Source organism: Taeniopygia guttata, chromosome 22 (genome assembly GCF_048771995.1).
Source record: "Taeniopygia guttata chromosome 22, bTaeGut7.mat, whole genome shotgun sequence".
Lineage (NCBI taxonomy): Eukaryota > Metazoa > Chordata > Aves > Passeriformes > Estrildidae > Taeniopygia > Taeniopygia guttata.
In genome coordinates, this window is record NC_133047.1 from 2,707,489 (window position 1) to 2,725,769 (window position 18,281).

The following is an 18,281-nucleotide window of genomic DNA, read 5'->3' on the forward strand; positions in this document are numbered from 1 at the left end:
TTTGGGAAATTCTGCAGGTGTTGGTGATGGGAGCTTTTCTAGGGAGCACAGGGTAGCATGACGGAGGACTGCAGGAATATTTCATAACAATTACTGATAATTTTCAGGAATTTCCTGCAGGGAGATGAAGTTCATTAGAGTAAAACAAGGAATCGGATTCTCTGAGTTGCCAATATGGAACCTGTTGCTCCTCCCTGTCCTTTTTTCCTGGCATACTGGGACATTTCTTACTCCTTTCCCCTGTTTTTTGTTAAATACCTTCTTGTCACATCCTATCCCACAATAGGATTGATTTATTTCATTTCTCTCTTTATTTTTAGGGCATTTTCCCAGAAACTTACATCCATTTAAAAGAGGCCATCGTGAAGGACCGGGGGTAGGTTGGCACTTCTTTGGCAGCAAAACCCAGGGACTTTCATTCCGTTTAAACCCAAAAAGAAGCAATTTAAATGGCTGTGGTTGCCACAAACCCAGGGCGTACCTCCTGTGCTGGGCTTGCACTGCATAATTCCATTTTTCAGAGCAGTGGGGAGCAGGAGATGATTTGAAGAATGAAGGAGGCTCTGCTGGACAAGTCAGTAGTGGGGAGGGTCAGTCCAGCTCCATCCAGCCCCTCTGGGGACTCCTGGAAGTCAAAACAGATTCCTGTAGGCAGCCAAGGGCCCAGCAGGAGCGTGGATTCCTGTCTTGGAAAACACTGGAGGAAATGACTCCTCCTTGGATTCCTTGGGTCTGTGCTCCTTAACAGCGGCTGCAAAGGAAGCAGCTTTATAAAACACTTCTTTTTAAACTCTTATTTTATTACCATCCCAAGTGGGGATTCGTCCAAACTTCATTTCTGTCTCTTTATCCTGGGTTTGGAACGGATCCACTGGGAATAAGAGGAGTGAAAGGAGCTTGAAGCATTTTTGCTGTAGTTTAATATAAGAACAAAACATGTATCAAGTTATAAGGTAAACTAAAGTAGAGGTTTCGTGTAAATTATTGTTTTATGTAAAAGTGTGTTAAATATAATTTTAATGATGATTTTTGCAATCTGTGTTCTCAGAAGCAGAGAGTAGAGTGTGGTACATAAAAAGGAAAGTGTTGCACTAGCAGATTTTCTCCGAGCAGTGCCATGTGTGACACAGAAACACAGGATGTGGCAGCTCTGTTCCTTGGGGGGGTTTGTGGCACAAGAAAGACTCCTCTCTCCCTCCATAAACTGAGTATTAATTATCTAGAAGGTGAGAACCTGATTGGGGTCCAGGTTGCGTCTCACTGTAGTTTATTAGAGTTAGGTAGTGAGAAGAAGAATGTTTTAAATTTTGTATGTGTTTTTTTTCCTTTCTTTTTCCTTTTATAATGGTATAGTAGTAGTAGCTTAATAAAGTTTTCCCTTGTTATTAAGCTTAAGCCTGCTCTGCTCGGTTTCCTGATCACATTTCACAGCGTTCAATTGAGAGATTGCATTTTCATAAGGGCATTGTGCCAGTGTCAAACCATGACATTTTTGCATTAAAAATGGATGATGGATGTGTGTGTTGAGAGCAGCTTGATGGTTTGACATCACGTGTGAGTGAATTGCGTGAAAATCAGCTCCTCTGGAGTTCCATTTTTGGTATTTATCACCAAAGGGTGTTTTCCATGAAGTTTTAACCCTGAGTGTGACACGTTTCTGTTGTCTCCCTGCTCCCTGCAGGCAGCACGAGACGGTGATTCCCAGCGAGCTGCCCCTGGGCCAGGAGCTGACGGCCACGCTGCGGGAGTGGGCAGTGATCTGGCACAAGCTCTACGTGGTGAGTCCTCAGGGGCTGCTCTGTGCCCAGCTGAGCTGAGCTTAGGGCAAATTTGGGAGAAAAACCTCTGGAAGGATTCCCCAGCAAACAAACCCCCACGGCCCCTCCCCACCCACCTGCTTCGGGAAGAATTTTGTCGGAGAGAAGTGGAAAAGAACCTGTTTATTTAACAAACAAAACACTTCCCAGCACCAAGAAAAATGAACAACACTGATGACAGCAAAACTCTTTCACCAGTCTGAGGAGATGACAAATCCAGAAAGTCTCTCCTGGGAGTGGTCGCCCGGTCTGGGCGCTGGGGATTATTGTAAATGCAGGAGAACCCAATGGGAAGAAATGACAATGTCTGACTCAATTCAGAAGGCTGAATTATTTCTTTATTATAACTATGCTAAAATACATTAATATACTATAGAAAAGGAGGATACTAAAACTACATTCTCTAACTCAACTCGTGACCCTCTCTGAGAGTCCAACCCCAGGTGGGTTGGGTTGGGTTGGGTTGGATTGGATTTGATCGGATCGGGTTGGATTGGATTGGGTTGTGTTGGATTGGGTTGGATTGGGTTGGATTGGATTGGATTGGATTGGATTGGATTGGATTGGATTGGATTGGATTGGATTGGATTGGATTGGATTGGATTGGATTGGAATGGAATGGATTGGGTTGGATTGGATTGGGTTGGGTTGGATTGGCCATCAGGCTCAAACAATCCTCACCAGAATCCAACCCAGCACTCACCCCAGGTAAACAATTCTCCAAACACATTCCGCATTGGAAAAACAAGGAGCAGAAATAGAAATTGTTTTCTCTTTCATTTCTCTCTGTGCACCTCCATGAAAAATCCTGAGAGGGAGAGAAATGTGGATGGCTGCTGCACATCACAGAGCGCAGCTCTCGGTGTTCCTCCCTCTGTGTTTCCCAGGTCCCATTCTGGAGCAGTTGGAGTGATATTCAGGAAAGGGAAAGGAAAAAAAAAAACAGTCCAGGGAAAGAATTGGACTGCTTATAAACTAAAAAGGCAAAAGCAGAAGCAAGCAAGCAAAGCAAAAGCCAGCCAGCACTAGCCTCCTCTAGACAACAGACCATGGGCAAGACAAAACCAACCTTCACTTTCAGAGTCGGTTCTGAAAGCACAGAACAGAATATCAAACATAAACAGAGCCCACGCTGGGGATACAAACACCATAATGTCACCCCAGGACAGCTCCGTGCCTCTGCTGGGGCAGGGCTGGGTGATGAAATGGGGGCTCAAAGGGCTCTGCTGTCAGATTTGGGGGCGGGTGGCACCGTGTGTGACACTGCCCTGGCGCAGGCCAGAGCTGGCTGGGAGGCACAGCTCACCTGGGAAATACAGGCTCTGCATGAGGGCAGGAAAACCCAGCTGGGCTCACATCTGGAATTTGGACGCAGCTCTGCTGGGCTGGGAGTGTTGTGGGGATTCCATGGAGTGGCTGATCCCAGCCAGGGCACCCCTGGGAAGCAGGGACCAGTCAGGGATGTGTTGTGGGGGGAGATGTGGCTTGTCAAAAACATCATGGAATGTCCTTAACTGGGAGGGATCACTGATCCAGACCCCCCAGAATCCCACCCTGGGCATCCCTGGAGGGCTGTCCAACCCTCCTGGAGCTCTGGCAGCCTCGGGGCCGTGCCCATTCCCTCTGGGGGAAGAGCCTTTCCCAAAATCCAGCCTGAGCTGCCCTGTCTGTTCCCTGGGTCCTGTCCCTGTCCCAGCAGGAGCTGCCCCACAGGAGGAATTCCTTAAGGCCTCCCGTGTCTGGGGTTCTCAGTAGGGTGGGGAAGGAGCTCTCCTGTCCTAAATAAATCCCTGAGCACAGGGTCCCCTCAGCAGTGTCACAAACCTGCCACTGCAGGGATTTCAGGACTGTCCTGCAGCTTCTTGCTCAAGGAAATGAGTCCACGGTGAGTTCCTTTATTTTAAAGGCACATTAAAGAGTCAAACTTGATTTTTCTCTGAGTTCAGCCTGCACAAGATGTGCTCCAATACTTTAATTAAGAAGAGGGAGTGACTTTAAATGAGCTCTAATCACCCAGTGCACCCAGAGCGAGTTTTCCTATTGGAAATTTCACCAGGCCACAAATAAGTTGTGTTTGTGTGCCACGAAACCACAAGAATTTGTTCCACCCTCTCAATTTAATGAGAAGCTCTACGTGATGGTATTACTGTGTGAAAAGAGAGTTTTTTTCCTGGCATATTTATTTCTGAATAACTTTCAGATCCCAGCCTCACAATCTGTTATTTTAACAAGCAGAAATCTTTCATGTTCCTGTGCTTAACCACTATAAGGCTTAAAATAGGTTTGGAAAATGTTGTGGTTTAAAATGGATTTGAGTTTATTTTATTTTCCCTGCAGTATGCAGTAAAAGAATTTTTTAAAAACTAAAGGAGGAAGGAGGCATTTGAGGAGAAAAAGGAAACATGAGGGGATTTTTTTATTTTGGCAGCATTTAATTTCACTTCTTTAATTTCTGTGGGTTTCATTGCAGCAGTGGCTTTATCTCCACTTCAAAATAAATACAAAAATGGGGAGAGTTTTTAATTGGTTTAGTTCATAGGAATTAGCTGTGAAGATAACTCAGGTCGAATTGAGATCTGCTCTGAAAATTCATATAAATTGCCTTTTCTCAGCCAGCTTTTTTACACAAGAACATGAGGTTGTTTTGGTTTTTTTTGTTGTTGTTTATGAAATATATCTCAAATATCTTTTCCATAGAGCTCAAAACTCAAGCAGCCCTCGTCAGCACCTTGGTGTTCACCCAAATCAAAGGGAGGATTGTTTTCATACCTTTAAATTTGAGGGAAATACGAGTAGCTGATACCATTCCTGTTCATTGCAGAGAAGAGAATGGGGAGATAATTGCATTTAGGGTTTTTTGTGCTGGGTGGGAGCAGGGGGGTTTGTAGCTCACCATTAACAGCTCCAGCCCCCAGTGAACACCAGAAGGTGACACTGGCTGAGGGGGAGATGTGACCCAAACCAAACCCCTGGGCTTTGGGATCCTAATGCAAAACCAGGCCCTGATTTGCACTTAAATTTCTCCTTTGGAGCTGAATCACCTCATCACTGTGCCAGTAACTCAAATCTGTGGCACTTCCCTGTGAAAAGAACCAGAATCCTCCCAGGAACTGCCCCACTGAGGGAGCAGACAGAGAGTGAAGCCTTTTTTTGGGGCTTTTTAATGGGTTAAAGGGTTTTTAACCCTTTTAATGGGTTAAATGTCTTCCCTGACACTTCTAAAAGCTTATTTACTTATCTGAGCACAAACTGCCGCAAACAGGGTGGGTTACCACATATCCATGTTTAATTTAATTACAGCCTTGGAGCTTGGAGCTGCAGGAACAAAGTGTGGGTATGGGACTGGTTTTATGAGGGTGCAACCAGTAAAGATCAGGGGGGAAAAAAATGTACTTTCATTAATTGGAGATGATAACTGAAGGAATGGCAAGTTTTTTTCAGTGTCCTTATTCAGTTGTGGTCCTTTTAACATAATTTCTCTGTCCCTTTTATAAAAAACCTCCATCAGAGCAGTCTGGAAGTGCTGGAAATCACCAGAGGTCTATTTTTAGTGGGTGAGGTTTTTCTGAAATAATGTCCTAGGGAAAGGTGAAGCCCTTAAAGAACTTTAAGGCACTTAAACCTTGGCAGTGCCAAGTGCTGCAGAATTTACTGCATGGCTCTGATCTTACGTGTCACAAAGTGCCAGGTATTTTTGGTTAAATAAAACTTGTGTGGTTCTGCAGCTGCACACGTTTCAGAAGGGTTGCTGAGCTAAGGTTTCCAGGCATTCCTTGATTAAAATTGCCTATTTTTTTTTGGCCTCAGAACAACAAAACCACGCAGTTCAGGCACGTCCAGCAGCTCACCTACAGCCTGATAGAGTGGAGATCCCAAATCCTCTCCGGGACCCTGCCCAAGGATGAACTGGCTGAGCTCAAGAAAAAAGTCACTGCCAAGATTGATTATGGCAACAGGTGAGCTCCAAACTCCACTTGGAGGGCAGAGGAGGCTCCCAAACCCCAGGGAAGGCTCTTAATGCAAAACCAGGCAGTGAATTAGGCTGATTTTGGGTGAAATGGCAGCTTTGAGTCCCTCTGACAGCGTGGCCACCTGGCAGGTGGACGTGGAGCAGTTGGTTCTGGATGTGCCACAGATCTCTGTGCCTTGGCAGGAATTCTCTCTTAATTTTGCACAAATCCTGGCAGGGGATGGCCTTTCCCTCGGAGCACAGTGTGTGCCTGGTGGGGAAACGCTCTGCTTTCTCAGCAGCTGAGGGGAGGGTTCCACAGCCAGCCCAGCCCTCGGTGGTTTGCAGTCCCCAGCACTCCTTTGTCTGCCTGCCAGCTGTGAGTCAGGCCCAGTAAGTGAATTAAGGAGCTTATGGCAAAGAATAACAATCAGCTGCAATCTGTGAGCTTGGTATGTGTTCATCCACCTTTGAAACAAAGCCATTTAAGCAGGAATAAGGGAGATGTCCTTTTAGGATTGAGTTACCTGACTAATTCTTTCTGCCTCTAATGAGAAGATGGGAGGGAGGAGGTTTTTAAGGCAGGGAAGCCAGCAGTGAGTGAGGCTGTTCCAAGGAGGGGATGTTGGGTACTGGCAGCTTGGACAGTGATTTGATGGTTTTTTTTGTCTCCTGGGGCTGTCCAGGATCCTGGGTCTGGACCTGGTTGTCCGAGATGACAATGGGAACATCCTGGACCCCGATGAGACCAGCACCATCTCCCTCTTCAAGGCCCATGAAACTGCATCCAAGAGGATTGACGAGAGGATCCAGGAGGAGAAGGTACCTCTGGTGTCCCTGCTTTGCCCTCTTCAGTCACTGTGCCCGCTGTGGTTTTATATTCCTCTTAACGTTGTGCTTCTTTGGCAGCAGAACTCAATTCTCCTGTGTCTGTTTGTAGCGGAAATGTAAAATTTAATGGAAATACGGAATTCTTTGCAGTCCCTGCAGCAGAGTTTGGACCTCAGGGGACAGCCAATATTCAACTCCACACACACTTACAGCCTCTATGTGAACTTCAAGAACTTTGTCTGCAACATTGGGGAAGATGCAGAGCTGCTGATGAGCCTCTATGACCCTGACCTCTCCAAATTCATCAGGTTGGGGCTTTTTTTGGAAATTCTTAAGCAATGCAGTCATCAGGGTGATCATTTGTGGAAGTCAGCAGGTTGGGAAGGGAGATCCAGCAGATGTTTTCCAGTTCTGTTGGTTGCTGCCCCAGTGGGGGAAAATTAATTCCGATTACTTTGGAATGAATTTCAGAGAGATAGGAAGTCCAGGCACTGTCCCTCCTAGAGCTGGGTATTTCTTTGATCCCACATTGTCTTTTTATATTGTTAATTTTCCCTGCTGTGGCTGCAAGCCTTGCTTAAGCATTTCATTAATTATTTCCCAGTAAATCATGGATTTAATTTTGTTTGCTGTCCAGTCAGTGCCAGTTCACATCTGAAGAGTTGGGGAGGATATGAGGAACTTTATCAGGGAGGCAGTTCCGTGTCAGGAACACTCTGTGTCCATCACTGCACTTATCAGGTGTGGCCACGCAGTGGAAATTGTCCAGGGAGCAGCTGCTAGGCTCACCCCATCTGCCTCCATAAGTTAGTCACTTCAGAGGCATTTTGGGATAAAAGACTGGTCAAATATTCCTAAAAGGTCAAAATGCTGTTGGGCTTTTGCCAGGGAATGAAGATGTCAGGTGTTGATTTGTTAAAATTTGCTTTTTCTCCCTTTCTTTGCAGTGAAAATTACCTGGTTCGCTGGGGCAGCAATGGGATGCCTAAAGAAATTGAGAAACTGAACAACCTCCAAGCTGTGTTTACTGTAAGTTTAGAGAATCCCAGAAGAGGTTGGGCTGGGAGGGACCTGAATCCCACCCAGTGCCATGGCAGGGACACCTCCCAATGCCCAGGCTGCTCCAGCCTGGCCTTGGGCACTGCCAGGGATCCAGGAGCAGCCCCAGCTGCTCTGGGAATTCCATCCCAGTGCCCCCAACCCTGCCAGGGAAGGATTTCTCCCCAGTATCCCATCTCTCCCTGCCCTCTGCCAGTGGGAAGCCATTCCCTGTGTCCTGGCACTACAAATGTCTCCATCCCCCTCGTGGTCTCCCTCCAGATCCAGAGGGCCACAATTTTTACCTGTGTAGAACCCAACAAAACCCCTCCCTCCCACTCTCCTTCTGTCTCCTTTACCACCCAGAAAGGACATGGAGGGAACTTTGTGGCAAGCACATTTCTCTCCCTCTCAGGATTTTTCATAGAGGTGCACAGAGAGAAATGAAAGAGAAAACAATTTCTATTTCTGCTCCTTATTTTTCCCATGTGGAATGTGTTTGGAGGATTGTTTACCTGGGGTGATGCTTGGTTGGATTCTGGTGAAGATTGTTTGAGCCTGATGGACAATCCAACCCAACCCAACCCAACCCAACCCAACCCCATCCAACCCAACCCACCTGGGGCTGGACTCTCAGAGAGGGTCACCAGTTGTGTTAGAGTTAAAGAAGGTAGTATGTAGTTTTAGTATCCCCCTTTTATATAGCATATTAAGGTATTTTAGCATAGTTATAATAAAGAAGTAATTCAGCCTTCTGAATTGAGTCAGACATCGCCATTTCTTCCCATTGGGTTCCCCTTCATTTGCAATAGAACTTGATGTGAACTCTGTTTTTTTTTTCAGGACTTGAGCAGCTCTGACCTGATCAGGCCCAGGATCAGCCTGGTGTGCCAGATCGTGCGGGTGGGGCACATGGAGCTGAAGGATGGCAAGAAGCACACCTGGGGGCTCCGCAGGCCCTTCGGCGTGGCAGGTGGGCACTGCCACCCTGGTGCCGGAGCAATCCCTACTTCGGGGGCTCCGTGTGGTGGAAAAGTCTCTCCTCCAGCCCGTGCTTCCAAAGAAAGGCTCAGCAGTCTCTGTTGTTCGGTCTCAAGGCAGTTTATTGCAAGTTATCTAAAAGATTTTCTCCTTGGGCTGCTGTGGTTTGCTCACAGCTCAGGCAGAGGCACACACACACCCTGACATCCTCTCTGACTCCCGACTGCTTCTTCTCTCCTGCCCAGGGCTGCTGCTGTCTTTTATATGGTACATTACGTGTTACATGGGTACAGTTTTTTCCCAATGCCCATTACCTATATTAAATGGTGCTTTTCTATCTTTTATATGGTACATTACGTGTTACATGGGTACAGTTTTTCCCCAATGCCTATTACCTATATTAAATGGTGCTTTTCTATCTTTTATATGGTACATTACGTGTTACATGGTTACAGTTTTTCCCCAATGCCCATTACCTATATTAAATGGTGCTTTTCTATCTTTTATATGGTACATTCCGTGTTACACGGTTACAGTTTTTCCCCAATGCCCATTACCTATATTAAATGGTGCTTTTCTACTCTAAACCAACCTGTGAGTGCCAACATCACCAAGAACATGGAGGGAAGGAAGGAGAAAGAGGGAGGACAGGGCAGGCCCAAATCCCTCCATCTTAAACTTCTGACCCCCATGTACAAAACCAAAACCCCCTGTACAGCACTCAGAAATTCTTCCCTCTACTTTGTGACTACTTCTACTCTAATATCTGAACTTTTGTGACTTCTTGTTCTTCCTGCAAGGTTGGTGAATCGTTCCATGGCTCAAATCCAAAATCACAGCTGTTTCCAGCTGCCTGCCAGGGTCTCAAATGCTTCTGACCTGGGCCCGGAACATCCAAAAATGTCTGAGGGACATTTTGAGTTCTGACACCCTGGGGACACCAGCACGGCCACTGAACCCCTGCCTGGGTGCCTGGGGGGATGGGACACGGGGCTGGGAGCTGGGAATTGTGTGCTGGAAGTGCCAAGGCCAGCATCTCTGCCCCAGTGCAGACAAATTGTCCCCATGAGAACCTTTCCTGAGACGGGAGCTGGAGATCAAACACTGTCACTGCTCACTTTTGTCACCTCCCACAAAGATAACAGGCTGCCAGGCTGCAGCAGACTTAGAGGGCCTTATCAGAGTGGGATTTGCTCCTCAGGACTTGTGGGATAAAGCTGGAGGTTTTAAAGAAGCCTTGGTGAGCCAGACTGACAATTCTTATTTTGCTCCTGGGATTTCTTGTGAAGGGGCTTACTTGAAATCCTCGGTGGAAATCAATTTCCAAAGAGGCAGCATTTGAATATAAGTGGAGTTTCTTTGCCTTGAAATACCCCAGTCCCAGCTGGTTTTTCTCAGAGTATTTTATCAGAGTGTATTCAGTATATTCACACTCGCTGCTATGGGCTGACCTGCACATCAATGTAAATGTGCTTTTTTAAAAGTTAAAAAGAGAGTGATGCCCTCCATTGCTGTCACAGAATCCCAGATTTTTTGGGGTTGGAAATAGCCTTAAATCCCATCCACTTCCACCCCTGCCATGGCCAGGACTCCTTCCACTATCCCAGGTCACTCAGAGCCCTTGTTTTGAGTGACACTGGCCCAAAATAACTCTTTGTTGTTTCCATTCTGAGAGGGAAAAGCTGTCTCTGGGTTCTTGGCAGCTCTGAGGGATGCTCTGGTGTCGTTGCAGTGATGGACATCACGGACATCATCCATGGCAAGGTGGACGACGAGGAGAAGCAGCATTTTATCCCCTTCCAGCAGTGAGTACTGGGCTCCAGAGCTCAGCCCACCTCTGGCCAAAGCTCTGGGGCAGGACAGATCTGTCTGGGAGCCTGGCAGAGCCCCAGGCACAAACAACCAGCTGATACAGCAGTCAGCTCTTCGCAGGGAGAGGTTTCTGAAACCCTCAGGAGCCTTTATTCCCCTTGGTTTTCGTGGCTCTGGAATTTCTGTGGGGTGAGGAAAAGCAGCACAGAGCAAAATAATGTTGTGGGGCTGGGGGGATGTGACTTAGAAAATTTTTGAGGGGTTGAAAGGCAGGACTTTGCCAGAGGCTGAGCAGAGACACAGATTTTTGTGTGGGGCTCTCTGTGCCCATCCCTGCCCATATTTCCTGGTCAGGGTCAGCCACAGGGAAGGGGTTTCTCCTCTTCCTGGGGAAGAAATTCCAGCCCCAACGGGTTCTGCATTTCTCACTGAGAGTTAGACTTCTGTGTGTGTTCTGCCTGCTCTGGTTGCTCACTTTTTTTGGCACATTAGAGTAATGAAAACGGAGCTTGTTTGGGTAGACCCAGCCTTGTTGTTACAGCCCTAAATAGAGCAAAGCATTGGCTGCAGCCATTTGTTATTACAAGCTATTTTCAGGGGAGATTTGGGGTTGTTCCCCTGCCCTCTCAGTGCCTGGAAGAATGGCTTTCCCTTTGCAAAATAACGTTAGTCTGCTACTTTTTTTTTTTTTTTTTTGTAAGTTTGATTGGTTATTTTTTGTTTTGGGGTTTTTGGTTTGGTTTTTTAAATTTGTTTGTTTATTTTTTAATTATTTGGTTTGGGGCTTGTTTGGGGTTGTTTTGTTGGGGGTTTTTTACATGTTTGTTTGAGTAGTTTTTTGTTTTGTTGGTTTGGGGTTTTTTTCCCATCTTTCTGCTGCTCCAGTGAGGCTGAATTCAGAGCCTCAGCTGGACACCAGGATGGGCAGCCTGTGGAGACCTCGTTTCTCCCTCTTTATTGGTGGTGTGGGTACAGGAGTGAAGTCAGGGTCAAGATCCAAACCTCACTAGTCCTGTTTGTGACTAGGGATGGGTTCATCACTTAGGTGTTGTCACAGCAATCGTTAATTTATATTAATTTATATTAGTTTACCAATAGTTAATCTGGCTCTGAGGCAAACCTGAAGTCAGGGCTTCAATCCTGAGGTCAGTGTTACTTAGGTTGAGGGATAGACTGTGATGGATTTCCTAGCATGAAGGTTTAAATGGACTTTGTGCAGGTGAAGGAAGGAAAATCCCCATGGAATCCTTAAAAAAAAAATCCCACATTTATTTGGAAAACAGCCGGCTCTTGGCCAGGCCTCTCCTTGTAGGTGGTTGGTGTCAGTCTGTCCCAATTCCTGATCCTGATTTTTGTGGTCCTCCTGCCCAGGATTGCCATGGAAACCTACATCAGGCAGCGGCAGCTGATCATGTCCCCCCTGATCGCCTCGCACGTCATCGGCGAGAACGAGCCCCTCACCTCTGTCTTCAACAAAGTCATCGCTGCCAAGGAGGTCAACCACAAGGGCCAAGGTGCAGCCTGGGGGCGGCTCCGGGGAATAAATGGCTGCTGAAAGTCTAAGGATCGAGGTTTAATGGAGTTTCATCCCTTCCCCAAGCCCAATCCGTGCTCTTTGCCATGGTTTTGTCCCTTTGTCACCCCATCACACACGGGGTTGAAATCCACCTAAAACCAGACAAAACTTGCACGGGAGCAGCTCTTCCAGCTCCTCACTTGCTCTCTGGTCGTATGTTTAAGGTCAATATTTTTTTAACACCTTTAAAATAAAAGTGTTTTATGGGCTGTGAAATATTTGTAAGTAGACTTGGCTGCGTGTCCCAAATGCTTTGGGGTTAAATCACATTATTTCTTGGCTCAAAGGCAATCAAGATTCATCTCTGAAGGTTTGGGGTTTGCTTCGGAGGATCTTCTTGCCCAGAAAAATCTTACTTAGATTCAGGGACAGAGAGAACTGGGCAAGAGAGAACAAGATGGGAACATGGAATTGTCATGAAAACGTTGATTTTTTGGAAGCACAGACTTAAATTTCACAGGTTTGTACCTTTTTATTTTCAGTAAACAAGTGTCATCTCCCTTTTCTTAGGTCTCTGGGTGTCCCTGAAGCTGCTCCCTGGGGATCTGGCTCAGGTTCAGAAGGATTTTTCTCACCTTGTAGACAGATCCACTGCAGTGGCTCGAAAAATGGGTTTCCCTGAGATCATCCTTCCCGGTAGGTTCCATGCGCTTTTGCATTCCATGGAGTGAAAGAGCCACCTGAAACTCTAGAATTTCTGTCAGAAAAAGATTTTTTTTAAAAAAAAGATTTATTTTTATCTGAAAACTTTTTATTTCTCTTGAAAGGTCCAGGTTATTTTCTTCTTTTATTTTTTTTTTTTTTTTGTCACAAGAAGTTGAAAACATGAGTTTCCTTTCTGACCCTTCTTACAGCAAAATGATGGTTTGTGGAGCTTTTGGAGGAAAATTTCTTTAGTCAAAGGAGTTTTTATTGCATATGGCTTTGACCCACCCATTCAGAGTGGGTTTAACCCTAGAGAGCTCATTAAATTAAAAAAAAAAAAAAAACAAAAAAAAATCATCAGGACAGAGGTTTGTGGAAAGGAAAAAATGATTCATTTTAGAAGATTTTGTGTAATTTGAGACAGAGATGAAAACGGTGTGATGGTGGGTGTTGTTAATTAAAGGCTAAGAGGAAATTAGGATAAGGTGGTACCCAAGGGTGCTCAATTTTAACCTGTCACACTGGGAGTGAGAAACCAGCTGATTAAACTCCGGGAATTGCAGGTGACGTCCGCAATGACATCTACGTCACCCTGATCCAGGGGGAATTTGACAAAGGCAAGAAGAAAACCCCCAAGAACGTCGAGGTCACCATGTCTGTGCACGACGAGGACGGGAACCTGCAGGAGGTAGGATGGCCTCTGACACCCTCTGAAGATTCGCCACCCAAAATATTCTGTATTTACCTTTTTCCCCCGTCCTTGTGTTTTGTCCAAAGAAAGCCATCCACCCCGGGGCTGGCTACGAGGGAGTCTCGGAGTACAAGTCTGTGGTTTATTACCAGGTCAAGCAGCCCTGCTGGTACGAGACGGTCAAGGTAAGGCTCTGTCAGTGCTGATCAGCAGCTCGGGCTCTGGGTCTCTGGAGAAGGCTGCTTGAGTTTATTAGAAACCCATTCTGTTACACACTGCTCTGATATGACAGAATCTGAGGTATTGATGATTCTGAGATTGTAAAAGTCTCTGTCTTTCTGCCCCGTTGCCAAAGCAGAAGCCATAATTGGTCTGTGCTGTTTCAAGGTTGTTTATTCTGTTTATCTCTACCATGTTCTGCTGCCCTGCCGCAGCTCTGTCCTGCAGGGCAGCGTGTGGGGCTCTGCCCTCAGTGGGATGGTACAAACATTAAATACCACAAACTACCTGTGCTGGATTTACAATAACGTGCCAATATCTGTCACCTACGTTGGACAGTGTGTCCCCAGCCTGAACCAACAGAAAAATGCCAACACCACAGTGAAACATGGAGGGCATGAAGAAGGAGAAAAAGGACAAGGCACACCCAATTTCCTCCATCTTGTCCCCTTTGGACCCCTCATCTAGAATCCTAAAATTTTACTTTTGCACCCATGCCACACTTAATTATTGCTTATATCAAACACTCAGAGCTTGTAATTGATCCTGTAGGATTGAAAACTCTTTTCTATGGACAGAGATCACAGCCAGTGTCTCTGGGGGCTCTGTCCAGGGGGGTTCCTGACCCCTGCCAGGGTCCCAGGGCAGCCAGAGGGAAGCCCTGGACTCCCACGCTGATACAAGTGCACCTGATTGGTCATTTAATCAACACCCCTCACCCCTAATTTGTCTAATTAAGAAAACACCCTTTGGTGAACATCTTATGAGAAAACAACTGTTCAAAGCAACAGTGGCAAAATTGTTTTAATTCTTTCTCTGAGCTTCTCACAGCTTTTCCCAGAACAATGCCTGGCAAAGTGATCTTTTTCTCTCTCTGACTAAACTGTCATTTCCACAGGTCCCCCTTTTTGTTTAAAGGAGGAGGCAGCATCTGTAATGCCCTGTGGGGCTCCTTGCAGGAAAAACAAGCACAGCTCAAGAGGTCGTGCTGGCTGTTAATCAGAACCTCAATCAGACCCTGATTTAGAATGATCAGAGAGATTTCCAGCATATACCATTGAATTCTTTACAATCAAGCCTTGTTGTTCCTTCTTTTAAAAACCCTTATTAATTCCAAGGCAGTAACAGACATTTTTAGTCTGCTCAACATGTCTGACTTGTCAGCAACACTTTTCCAGAAGGGTCAGCAGCTGCGTGATTCTCTGTGTGCAGACCTGAACTGATGTACAGCCAGCAGCTGCACCAGCACCAGAATGTGCTGGAGAGTGGCTGGGGGCAGGAAAAATGTGTTTCCATCCTGTCCTCCCTGCAGGTGGCCATTGCCATAGAAGAAGTCAGTCGCTGCCACCTGAGGTTCACGTTCCGCCACCGCTCGTCCCAGGAATGTGAGTACAGGAGGGGACACCTGCAGGACTGCTGTGAACTTGAATTTCTGTATATCCACAGTGTTTCTCCTTGCCCAGTTTACTTATTCCCAGTTTTGTGGCAAGCAAAAAACCCCCAAAGCTCATTCAAATTTTTTGCACCCAAAGTTAGGTGCTGTTTTTTGTCCTGAAACTGAAATTTGATAAGGAGCATCAATTTATCCTCTCAAAAGACAATTATCTATGTTTGTTATTGATTTGGCTTCTCAGTGCAGGGTGTTGCTTTTAATTTATTCCCCAAAATTCACCACAAGGCCTGGTGGGCTTCTAGTGATCTTCCTATAGGAAGATTGCTAATTAGGCTAATGAAAGGCTAATGAGGGAGTGAGAGCCAGAAGTTCCATCAGATCACTTCAGAGCCCTGAAAAGAGATCAATAATGTGAGGCTCAGCCACTGAAAGGAAGGCAGTGACCTCCTTCCATATCCACAGCTCACAAACCAAAATCCCAACCAAAAATATCTATAAATATCTACATCAGAGGATCATTGAATTGTTAAGGTTAGAAAAAACCTGGAAGATCAAGAAGTCCAACCATTAATCTGTCCATCTATCAGCACAAAACCCACTGAAATTGTGTGGGGGAGATGCTCCAGGAGGATGTTTGTGTAGCTGCAGTTGCCTATGAAATACTGCTGCTGCTGGGGTTAGAGGGCTGCATTTTGGGTTGTGTGGGCATGAATAAGACAATTCCTAATGAAGATTTCTCCATTTTGCAGCCAGGGATAGATCTGAGAGAGCTTTTGGCATGGGCTTTGTGAAGCTGATGAATGCAGATGGAACGACGCTGCAGGATGGCAAACACAATTTGATTATTTACAAGGTAACCTGGGCATTTCCAGCCTTGTCTGTGTTAAATTCATCAAAATGCTCTCCTGGCTGATTTTCCAAGCGGTAGAAAGTTACACAGTGTGTGTGTGTGGGGTGTGAAATCCTCCTAAACTCTGTAGCTTTGGAAATAACTCAGTTCATTTGCAGTATGAGCAACTTATCCCTGAAATTCAGAGCTCAAACAATGATAGAGGTGAAAAAGTGTTTCAAACCCATTCTGGCTGTCACAGTGGGACATGACCCTTCTCCCTGCTGTGTCCCACCAACAGGGTGACAACAAGAAAATGGAAGATGCCAGGAGTTATTTGACTCTTCCTTGCACCAAAACAGAGATGGAGGAGAAGGAGGCTCCCTCAGGGAAAAACCTGCACGCTCTGGCCAGCTTCACCCCCACCAAGGACAGCACAAAGGACAGCTTCCAGATCGCCACTGTCATCTGCTCCACCAAACTCACCCAGAATGGTAGGGGCTCTGCAGTGCACAGGGCATGTTTTTCTTCAGGCAGGTTTCTGTGTGTGGCCAGAGAGCTTTTCAGCTTTCGTTTTTCTTCTCATGTGTCAGTGGCAGCCCTGTCCCATCAAGCTGCCAGAACAAACTCCCAGAATGTTTGTGCAGCCCCTAGAAACACCTTTCACACAAATATTCCCTCCAGACTGCCGGTGTTAAACCCAACAAGTTTGTTGGCACGTGGAAATGTCACCTGTCAGTGACAGCATCTGTGTTTTATCAGAATGTTAAATATTTAAGGTTAATTGCCTTCTTTCCTCTGGCTGTTAAGAGAGCAGCAGTTAGGACTGAGCTCTCCAGGGGGATGGTGTGCATTAACTCTGCTGTGCTGCCAGAGGGGTCAGAACGAAGAGCAGGATGTGACTGAGTCCAGCCTGTGCTGGTAAATGATGGGAGACTTCCAGCAGCAGCACTGAGTTGTGCACTTCAATGAAATTCCTGGCTTGAGATCCCTGCTCTTAAAAAAACCTGCAGAATGGTCTCAGATGTGTTATCGGATGGCAGCCAGGTTTCCATTTATAGCAGAGCTTTGCTGTTTTGCCAAGACAAAAGAAGCACCTCAAGGTAACGTTCTGTACCTCAGGGTGACTGTTCTTTGTGCACTGACTAAAAATATCCCCCAGCCTTGCTGTGGGCTGCTCTGCAGCTGGAATTGCTGATGGCTGCTTTGTGTCCTTGCAGTTGACCTGCTGGGTTTGCTGAACTGGCGCTCCAACGCCCACAACATCGCCCACAACCTCAGGAAGCTCATGGAGGTGGAGGGAGGAGAAATTGTGAAGGTATTCCCAGGGATCTGAGCCTCCTTGGTGTGTCAGCCTGGTGTTGGACCCAAAAAATGTCTGAGGAGGCTGGGAGGGCAGGTCTGAGTGCTGAGGAATGGGAAATCATCAAATCATGGGATGGTTTGGCTTGGAAGGGACCTGAAAATCAGATTTTTCCATCCCCTGCCATGGGCAGGGTCACCTTCCACCGTTCCAGCTCGCTCCAGCCTGGGCTTGGACACTTGGGCACCAGGGATGGGGTAGCTACAGCTTCTCTGGGAACCTGTCCTCCACCTCTCATTAGGGGAATTTACCAGAATTACAGAAGTTGAATATTACAGGGATCAGGGAGAGAGTGTTGACTTTATTTTCCCCTTTATCCTTATGAAATAAGAGACACATCCAAAGCCTAACATTTCATTTTCAACTCCTCTGTGAATGAGGAAGGCCTTGCTGTGAATCTGGGAGCAGAGACAGCCCAGAGATCTCACGGAACAGGAGATGGGGAGTGGATGTGATATGGGGGGAATTCCCACAGCAAATAGTGTGCTGAAGGATTCAGGAGGAAGGATCTTACCTGTGCTGGGATTTTGCGAGGTGATGGGTTTGTGGAGCAGCTGAACACAGGGTTGATGTGTCACTGTGTCACTGTGTCACTGCAGACAGGCTGAGTGCCGTGTCCTGCCTCGGGACAGGGCGCGCTGCCCTGGAGAGGTCAGAGATTTTTATCCTGTGATAATAAATCACAGGATAAATAATAAATAAAAATAAAAATAATAAAAATCCAGAGACGGGATTTTTATCCTGTGGGATGAAAAGGCAATAGAACAGCAAAGTGGAGCCTTTTAGAGCTGAGAAGAAAAGATCTTCCTTACTATAGAGATGATCATGACAATCACGTGCATGAACACAGGGCTGAGATCCCTTTTTAGATGTTTTTTCATGGACAGGTTTTACAGTTCAGCCAGGCTGGAAGGGCAGGAATAATCCAGCTCATGCTCCTGTGCAGGATGCCAGAAGCAGTTGCCTTTCCCCACCTTTTTACTGTTCCTTTTCCCCTCTAGTTTTTGCCAGACACCCTCGATGCACTTTTCAACATCATGATGGAAATGTCAGAAAATGAAACCTATGATTTCCTGGTGTTTGATGCGCTGGTGAGTGACCCTTCTGTGGCTGCAGAGTTTGTTTTCAGCCACATTT

General features: G+C 46.3%; 1 protein-coding gene across 2 annotated transcripts in view; it reads left to right on the top strand.

Annotated features, from left to right (window-relative positions):
• The window catches only part of DOCK5 (dedicator of cytokinesis 5), a 77,519-nt gene that overhangs the window by 20,874 nt on the left and 38,364 nt on the right, over positions 1-18,281 (top strand). For both annotated transcript variants that reach the window (XM_030289676.4, XM_030289677.4), the window contains exons 4-20: positions 321-376; positions 1,682-1,778; positions 5,625-5,773; positions 6,453-6,588; positions 6,748-6,905; positions 7,545-7,626; positions 8,479-8,608; positions 10,349-10,421; positions 11,800-11,942; positions 12,515-12,640; positions 13,213-13,337; positions 13,427-13,525; positions 14,872-14,944; positions 15,702-15,805; positions 16,083-16,275; positions 17,002-17,099; positions 18,146-18,235. In XM_030289676.4, the coding sequence (XP_030145536.4) occupies positions 321-376; positions 1,682-1,778; positions 5,625-5,773; positions 6,453-6,588; positions 6,748-6,905; positions 7,545-7,626; positions 8,479-8,608; positions 10,349-10,421; positions 11,800-11,942; positions 12,515-12,640; positions 13,213-13,337; positions 13,427-13,525; positions 14,872-14,944; positions 15,702-15,805; positions 16,083-16,275; positions 17,002-17,099; positions 18,146-18,235 (1,932 nt within the window). The remainder of the gene's footprint in view (positions 1-320; positions 377-1,681; positions 1,779-5,624; positions 5,774-6,452; positions 6,589-6,747; positions 6,906-7,544; positions 7,627-8,478; positions 8,609-10,348; positions 10,422-11,799; positions 11,943-12,514; positions 12,641-13,212; positions 13,338-13,426; positions 13,526-14,871; positions 14,945-15,701; positions 15,806-16,082; positions 16,276-17,001; positions 17,100-18,145; positions 18,236-18,281) is intronic.